Here is a 9,049-nt window from a genome sequence, read left to right as displayed (position 1 = left end):
TATGTAAATGTGGCGCTGCCCGCCCCGTGGTACAGCCCCATCGCACAGCCCCCCTGCACCGCTGACCGGCCCCACACTTCCGCACCACCGCACGGCCTCTCGGCACCACCGCACCGCCGCGCAGCCCCGCACCGCCGCACCGGTGAGCGCCGCGGCCACGCGTGTCCCCGCTTGCGTGCGCAGGGAGTGGGTCTGGGGGATCGCTGCCACGCGTGTCCCGCTTCCCTCTGACAGGGAGCTGGGAGCTGCGGCCACACACGCTGCTACCTGCGGCGGGGTTGGGCTGCGCTCGTTGTCGCCAGTGGAGGGGGCAGGGGTCTGTGCTACACCCGTCTTGGGACACAAGCTGGGAACGGGGCCCTAAGTGCGGCTGTGGAAGGGATCAGGCTGCACGTTTCTTTCCTGTGGGATGGACAAGGTGGGATGAGATCATGTGCCTCCCGCCGTTCACCTGCGTGGGAACTAGAGTCCTGTGCTACCTGGGTCCCCATCTGCTTGGGTACAAGGCACAGGATGATATGGGGGGACATGTCCCCATCTACTTGGGGGTCCAAGGGGCCAGGGCCAACTGGTGTCCCTGCCTGCTTGGGGTGCACAAGGGCATGGAACGCTAGGAGATTGGGGGCACTCGTGTCCCTGGTTGCATGGAGGACTGGGGGGGTCTGAGTCTTGTCTTCACCTGCAGGGTGTGATGAAACCACGTACATCCCTGCATGTGAAAGAGAGGGGCCACAGGACAGTGGGTTGAGACTGTGCATATCCCTGTCTGCATGGCACAGCACACAGAGCAGCACAGGAGCATATGAAGCTGAAACTCTCAGCTGAAGCATGGGAAAGGAGCCTGTGAGACAGCTGAGTGCCACTCATACCCATCTTCCTTGGGCATGAGGTCCCCTAGCTCAGACCTGCATGCTCCTCCTACTGAGTGCATCCTGTAAGGGCTGCTGTGACTCAGCCCTGTGTGTCTGGATGGTCCTAGCAGTTGCTGGAGAAGGCTTGATAGGCACGGGAGACATGATGTCAATGTCCCCTTAGGCCTTTACGGGCCAAGTTCTGACAGGGAGAGCTGCTCCTGGGGAAGGAAAATGGTTCTTGAGGTTTTGTTGGAAAAGACCAACTGCTGATGTACCCAGTAATTTGTAGGAAGATACAGAGGCAGCACAGAGGCATGAAAGAGAAGTTCCATGTTGTTGGGAAAAGCCTTCAGTAGTCTGTGGCCCAACCTGCTGCTTGGAGCAAGACCACTACTGTCACTGCATCACATTAGCCACGATCGAGGTTGGAAAGCCTCCAAAGACCTCCCCACAGTCTTGGATTGACTAGGCAATAAGTGGACCATGGAGAGATGAAAAGTTTATTAGAACTGGCATGTGGTCTCATGGTTTGGGTCAAGAGCAATCCCCAGTTATGAGGGAATGGGAAGTTTGCTTAGTGACACAAAGAAACCTAAAAACCATTTTCTGCTGGAGCCCTGCAAGAAGACCTAAGGGGAAGGCAGAGACATGCTCAGCTGTGGCTGTGGTGATGTGCTTTGAGCCTTGGCTTTGCCTCGTGTTTCCTGAATGACTCTGGTAAATCTTCTGTGGCACCTTCAGGCCTCACCTCTAGATGGGGATTTCAACTCTATGCATTTTGACTCAGCAGGAAATAAATACAGCTGTGTCTATGGGGACTCCCTTCCTACAGTGTGATGGTCGTGTGGACCTCTGTGCACAAGCAAACTCAATTGCTGCAGGTTGCTCAGGGTGTCTCCTGCCAAACAGGCCTCCACATCTGTTTTAGCAGGCTGTTTCCATGGGGAGAGCTTTCTGGCAGGAGAATCCCATGTGGTGATGGTGACTGGGCTCTGCCACTTCTGGCAGAGGTCCTGGGCATCTTCATGCTTCACCCACTGGCCAGACTCCTGTGTTCCTCCTATGAGATGGGAGTCATGGAGTCTCTGGTTCCCACCAGCTGCTCAACCCAAATCTCACATCCACAAGACCATGCTCAGCAGAGGGCTGTGGGGTGGAAGAGCTTCAGTGGCCCCTTGCACAGGAACATGTTCCGGGAGAACAGGGGTGGCACTGGGTGACCAGGAACACTGCCAGCAGCTCCGAGGCTTTCAGCATCCCCCATACACATGGAAATGAAGCCAGAAACAAAAATGCCATCAGTGAAGAGGTATTTCAACAGTGATTTATCCATGCTATGGAAAGCTAAACAAAGCGGTTTGCTTATTTTGTGAGGTGTAGAATGCAGGTGAGCTCTTGTGGTGGAGGAGGAATGTGGAAATGTACTAGCTCAGAAATAGCTTGTTTTCTAAGGCAAAATACCAATACTCTCGTCTGGTGGAAGGGAGTTAACACAGGTTATGTGCTATGCTCACAACCTGGCAGTGAGTGCTCAGTTACATAAACACAAAGTGAGCACAAATGACTATTTAAATCTCAAACCACTTCATTTGTGGTTTGAGATTTAAACAAACAAGTGGACAGTGTATTTAGTGACGCATATTTTACAATCTGTGCCATCGTAATTCCCAGTACATCAAAAATTAATCCTAAATAGCTGCTGGCAACGTGTAAGCCTTTCTGACACCATTGTTTCTTTAGGTTTTGATGAAAACAATGGAAAAAAGAAGCCAAAAGTATTGTTTTGGTTTGTGAGCAATGTAGGAAAAGCTGAAACCCGGGCATCACCACATTTCTTGGTAGCACAGCTCCTCTGAAATGATGCTAGTCTTTGGATGCATACCCACATTGCTGCAACAAGGGATAAAGAGCCATATTTAGTGGAAAACCCTACCTTGGAGTTAAATCCAAGCTTGGCATTCCTGTGCATGGAAAGCCAGCAGCAGCACTGTATGACCAAAAAATGTGGCCTTCATTGTCCATGGCTGAGAATCCCTCTCTTTCAGTTAGGCATTGGATGGGGTTTTAAAAGGTTCAGGTCCCACTCATGAAACTTGCTCTAGATCCAGGGCCTTTGTGGAAAATGAAATGACAAAGAGTCGTGAAAAAGATGGTCATGAGAGAGTGCTGTCAAGTTAGCCCAGAGGTGATCCAGCTCTTGATGTGTGGTACCAACACCCCTGGGGATGCAGGGAATTGCCATCTGAAAACTGTCTGTTTCTTCAATGAAGAGCGTGTTTCTATAGCAGAGCTTAACATCTTCCTGCCAGGGATGATGAGTTGTGAGCCTACTGATGGGGTACCCCGGGGCTGCAGCACTGGTCCTGCTGCACTTCTCAGGCCAGTTGACACCTCCTGACAGAGCTTTCCCAGGATGATGGGGTCCCTGCTGCCTCCCACAGCCCACAGCAGGAGATACAGCTGATGGGTTTTACCAGGCAGCAGAAAACACCAGAGACAGCTGAGATTATGGTCTGTGCATGTCCTCAGCCTATGCAGCAGTCCAGCTCCCTCTTCCTCCTCCTCTTCCCTTTGTAGGTCACTGCTTCCAAAGACTTTGTGGCCAATGCAACCTGCAGACATGATGTTGAGTTTGACCATGGTTCTGCTGGTGACATGGACCTTGGGGAGTAAGTATGGTTTCATGAAATGGGATCCAAGGGGAGATCCTGGATAGTTTCTGCCCCTAGGAGGAATTTCCTCTAACTCATGGGAGATCATATCAGTGATGGAGATGATTCAGCTTGTGATGAGATAAGAAAAAAATTAAGCAAAATGCTGAACTTGCAGAGCCTGCAGGTTGGAAGACTCACCCCCTGCTGTTTGTAAGTGTGCACAGCTTCTAACCAGGAGCTGGAGCTTCCTGCTTATATTATAATAAAAGCAATAAAAACCAACACAAAGGAAAAATGTATATATTTACTGGCAAAGGCTGACTCGGGTGCACAATGCGCAGAGGAGAACATAACTCCAGTGTTAAAGCCTTTGCTTACTCACATGGACATTGAGGGGATCAGAAATAGAGAGATATCTGATAGAATGAGAGAGAAGGAGAAAATGAAGATCCTTTCAGAGTAGAAGATCCTTTTGGAGTAGACTGGTGAGGGCCAGAAACTGATTTGGGAACATCATGATTGTGAGCATGACTTTCTAATTTTAGACATTGCTTATCCGTCAAAAGGGCTAAAAATATTATCTAAAAAACTGTTTGTAAAGAAAGTGTCAAAAAGAAGATAGGAAATACCACATTATAAATGTAATTCTATAATGAAGGTGCTTGTTTCATTTGCTTCTTTTGCTGCTCACCAAGTGGGTTTGGTCTCTTCCAGGTGCCCAGGAAAGCATCTCCTGGGAGGTTCAGCGCTATGATGGCTGGTATAACAACTTGCTGCACCACAGCCGTGGCTCGGTGGGTAAGTGCTGGGCATGGGGTGGGGATGGTGCAACAGGGCGAGCTGGCGCTTTGGCATCTGGCTCACTTTACGACAGAGAAAAGACATTTCTGACTTGGCCTGATCCAGGCAGGCGACCAGATGATGCCACCTCCCCTCACCCTGCAAGGTGGCTCTTGGCATCAATTAGAGGTGGCGAAGAGCCCCATTAGAACTGTGTGGAGGGGTCAAGCAGCCCAGCTTTGTCTCCCACATCCTGGCCTTGCCACTTTTATAATCTGCCCAGGCACCACCTGCAGACCATGCTGGTATTGGATCAGCTCCAGAGCAGAGCTGTGCCTTCACAAGGCCATTCAAAATGTCCAAGGTACAGAGGACCCAGCTCTTCCCAGCAGGCATTTCAGTGATGGTCAGGGATCCCAGAGGTGAGAAAGGGCATCTTTAGCCAAAATCAGCATGCAGTTTAAGCAACATTCAGTACATGGCCAGAGACAGAAGAGTTCATGCTGAACTTACTCCTTTTCTGCTCTGTACAGGGCAGATATTGTGCTGTTGGGCTGCTGTGCAGCATGTACCGGTCTGTATGGGGACAAGTATGTGGGATTTGCCTGTGCTAGTGGCAAGCTGCTTCCTCACGCCTACCACCAGTCCATGAGCCTACCTCCAGAAGACCTCTCTGAATCAGCGACCAGGGCAGATCAGGCAGGATCTTTTCTGAAATATGAAATATTACAAACCCTCCTATTTCCCACAGCCCAGATTGGTCTGATGACACAACTGTAGTGGCAATTACACATCTTCCTCTAAGTCCACATGGCTCTCCAACGTGACGTGTGTCATCAGCCCTTTAGTTACACCAAAGCCTGTCATGGAGATCCAGTGGGTTCCTGGCAGACAAGCTCTCCCTCTTCCAAAGCAGACAGATCAGACCTTAACATTTGCAAACAAACCTCTGGAAACTAAACCTGAATCTAATCCAGTAATTTAGGGTTTCCCCCAGTTCTGTGGAGCTCCAGCTCAACACGGTGGTCAAGAGCCTTTCAAAATGAACTTGCTTATCAGTGACAAATGACCTCTTGCCTCTGGGCTTTTCAGTTACAGAAGAGGCAATGGGTGCAAAATCAGGTTGTTTCTCTCTCATATTCTGCCTTGTCTCTCTGCCTCTCTGGCTGTTCCTTCTCCTGTTTCCTACCGTGTTGGCAATCACCATGCTGTTTAGAATTGCATAGTCAGCATGGGTAGCTTAGCATAGCTCCAGTTACCCACTGGAGCACCAACTCAGACCTCCAGGAGGCAACTAGGATGCACATAGACCAGAGAAGGACAGCTGCAAGGGAACATGCAAATGGACAATCCCTCCTAGTTTTGAGAGGACTGATCCCAGTGTTGCAAGAAGTTTTGAGTGCTGGTAACAAGATTTGTGTGTTCTTGGCAAGTGTAAGAGTCTATGCCATACTCTAGCTCTCTTCTGGACCCTCACATGTACTGGTGTGCTCTGCTATCACTGTTTCCTGCCTTTTGGGTGCCACCAGACCCATGCCATGTTGTTTGGTGCTGCAGGTGCCAGGCTGCTTCGTCTCCTACCAGCCAACTACGCGGATGGTGTGTACCAGGCACTACAGGAGCCCCATGTGCCCAACGCTCGCCAGCTGAGCAATGCAGTGGCGCGGGGACCCTCTGGGCTGCCGTCCCGCAGGAACACGACCGCGCTGGCTGTCTTCTTTGGTACAAGCTGGCACCTGGCACCGGGTGCAAAAATCATGGAATTCCAGACTGGTTTGGGTGGGAAAGGACTTTAAGATTATTCAGCCCCAACCCCCTGCCACGGGCAGGGACCCCTTCCACTGGAGCAGCTTGCTCCAAGCCCCTGAGTCCAACCTGGCCTTGAGCACTGCCAGGGATGGGGCAGCCACAGCTTCTCTGGGCACCCTGTGCCAGCGCCTCAGCACCCTCACAGGGAAGAGCTTCTGCCTTAAATCCAACCTGAACTTCCCCCATTTCACTTTAAATCCATTATCCCTTGCTCTGTCACTACAGTCCCTAAATATTGGTTTGGGTGGAAAAATGCTGGTTTCTGGCACCCCAAGGTTCCTTATGCACCACTTCATAGCAAACCCACACCTGAAAGATAAAATACCAAAATACGCCATACCAAAGTACTGTCCAGCCAAGAGAGTTTGAATTTCCAGTGACCTTTGGCAGTTACCCAAAAGCTGATATTTGTCATTTAATAACTTGCTCATTTGTTTTAGTGGTAGAATTACTTAATTGCAATAGAGACATGCTGTGTCTGATGGCTGGGCAGAACTGCTGCAGGTGGGAGTAGTTTTCGCTGTTGCTCAGGAGCTCAGTGGAGTTTTGGGTCTCCAAGCTCAGGAATGTCTATCTCTGGGAAATGCTTTCAGCTCATTGAGAAAACAGCCTTTACTTGCCAAAGAAGTGGAGACAATTAAGTCCATGTACAGCTTAAGGTTCATATACATCCCTGGACAACCAAGCTAAGGTGCTTGGCCCCAGGCCGGGCCACAGAAGAGGCAGACACAAGTGTCTTAGGTTCTTACCACTTAGGTTCTTCCTGGAGGTAGTTTCTCCCATCACACCAAAGCTTAAATGGGCCGACAGCAATATCAGCCACCAGGGACAGCATCAGCAGCAACCCTTGGCCTTGAAGGCCACAGGCAAGGAGGAGCTCAGGGCCAAATGCAGAACCGTGCTCCTGGTAAAGTGAAGGCCAGCACATGATCCAGCTGCTGGTGGTCTCTGGACATCCGCTGGCTGAGTTTCTCCACCCTAGTCCTTGAATGACTCTTCCCTACCTGTGAGGTCTGGCCAGCAGCTCCTGGAGCCCTGTTCCTGTGGGCTGGATCTCAGCACATCTGGGCTCCAGCCCACAGTGACTTTTTCAAAGCTGTGAAGCTAACTAGCAGTGAAGACAGGAAGGAAACCACTGCACAAGGGGGGTCCCCTCAGTCCATGTACAGCCCAACTGCCCACCATCACATCCTGGTGCTGGTGCCAGTCCTTCCATGCTTACTATGGCTAGGGCTCTGGCAGGTTTCCATGTGCTGTCGGACATCCTGGGGACAGAGAAACCTGGCTGCCCTGCAGAATTCCTGAACATCCACATCCCATCTGGAGACCTCGTGTTTGACCCTGCAGGCACTGGAGATGTGGTTCTGCCCTTCCAGCGCATTCACTGGGCGATGGAGACAGGGCAGAGCCCCAACAGCCCCCGGGAACAGGTAGGTAGCATTTCCTTTGTTTGTTGCCTTTCTGCTGAACTCCTTTTCACCCCATGGAGGGAGCCTTCGCAGCCAAGATAATGTTTGCAAATGTGAAAGGAGAGAGCACCATTGGTTCCGTAAAAGTACATATCCCAAGCGTTTGAACTAATTGCAAATGAGCCTAAAGGACAACCTCAAAAGAACTGGTTCACATGAAGTAACATTTGTGGTTGCTCAAGATAAGTGCTTTTCGTAGGCAAAGACAATGTAATAACTCTAGGCCTGCCTGTATCATCTACATGGAGGGCAGAAGAGGAAAAGGTAATGCAGGAGCAATTCACAACATTCCTTGGCTACCAATTTTTATCCCTTCAGTCAATATGAGCAGAGGGCTGTCTGTATTTGCTGAAACAAGTGACAAATGGAGCTTCTTTAGTGCCAGTGTAATGAACTCCCACAACCAATTCGTGCACTTGAGCCGCTCTAGGTCTGCAGTTATGACACATTTCATTAGCCGCCAACTCTTATCTTTAGAAATATACCCCAGAACTGAGCTGGGACTCTTACAATGCTGTAAAGCTTTTCTGGATGTCAGTTATTTTGGAAAATATCCAGATTTTCCCCTAGTTTGTCCGTATTTCACTGTGCTGAGGCTGGATGTGTACCCAAGCCCATGTGCTTTTTATTTCATGCTGGAAAGCTTCCTAATCAAAATCACCAAAGTAAAATATCCCCCTGAACGTTTCACATGACACACAATGAGGGGACCGCAGCAGCACATCATGTCTTTAGCAGCATTCCAAACCTTAGAAAAATGAAAACTCTGGTATGTTTTCAGACTAAAAGAATGGTTTTGTGAAAACATTTGTCAGGGTTGATATTCAACAGGCTGCCAGGGCAGGGTTGTTCAGAAGGGGCAGCTCCAGGGTTTCTACCTTCCCCAGAGCTGTGTTTAGCCCCTTTCTGGCTTGGTCTTGGCTATGTCAGATGTATTCTGGGCATAGTTGAAAAAAGCTGGGAAATAAACCCCCAAAATGCACTTTTGAAAAGCCTGTAGCTGGTCTTTTCCTGTCCCTGGCACTGATTCCTGCAGCGTGCATAGAGATTGCTGGTGTGTATACTTGCATCCTGATAGCTCTTGTTAAAACTGAGGATGGGAGAGCTGCTCTGCAAGAGCAAGAGGGCTGGGTTGATGCCTTTCAGGCTTTTTTTTTGCACCTTTCCCCCAAGACCCTGGTTAATGTGCATTCCCTGTGCCTGCTGTAGACCAACGAAGTGACAAGCTGGCTGGACGGCAGCTCCATCTACGGCCCCTTGCACTCCTGGAGCGATGCCCTGAGGAGCTTCTCAGGGGGGCAGCTGGCGTCCGGGCCTGGTGGGCGAATCCCGAGGGAGACAGATGGGAGAGTCCACATGTGGAAGGCACTCGATCCATCCACAGGACAGGGTGGTTCACAGGGCATCTATGGTAAGTGTGGCATCCTCAGAGGGTTTTCACCTACTTGGCTCCATCGCTGACTGTAAGCAGGAGGAGCAGGAG

The 9,049-nt window shown here is 50.3% G+C and overlaps 1 protein-coding gene across 4 annotated transcripts in view; it reads left to right on the top strand.

Annotated features, from left to right (window-relative positions):
- The window catches only part of DUOX2 (dual oxidase 2), a 29,273-nt gene that overhangs the window by 4,451 nt on the left and 15,773 nt on the right, over positions 1–9,049 (top strand). For 2 of the 4 annotated variants that reach the window (XM_065688224.1, XM_065688220.1), the window contains exons 2-6: positions 3,432–3,523; positions 4,223–4,306; positions 5,846–6,010; positions 7,340–7,527; positions 8,776–8,977. In XM_065688224.1, coding sequence (XP_065544296.1) covers positions 3,460–3,523; positions 4,223–4,306; positions 5,846–6,010; positions 7,340–7,527; positions 8,776–8,977 — 703 coding nt within the window. In that variant the 5' untranslated portion in view covers positions 3,432–3,459. Of the gene's footprint in view, positions 1–65; positions 143–397; positions 419–3,431; positions 3,524–4,222; positions 4,307–5,845; positions 6,011–7,339; positions 7,528–8,775; positions 8,978–9,049 lie in introns of those variants that run through there. The other 2 variants (XM_065688222.1, XM_065688223.1) reach the window with 2 other exon arrangements.

The sequence above is a fragment of the Lathamus discolor genome, chromosome 8, assembly GCF_037157495.1.
Source record: "Lathamus discolor isolate bLatDis1 chromosome 8, bLatDis1.hap1, whole genome shotgun sequence".
Taxonomy (NCBI): Eukaryota; Metazoa; Chordata; class Aves; order Psittaciformes; family Psittacidae; genus Lathamus; species Lathamus discolor.
The sequence above is the reverse complement of the archived record's forward strand: the minus strand, read 5'-3'. Positions and strand labels throughout refer to the sequence as shown.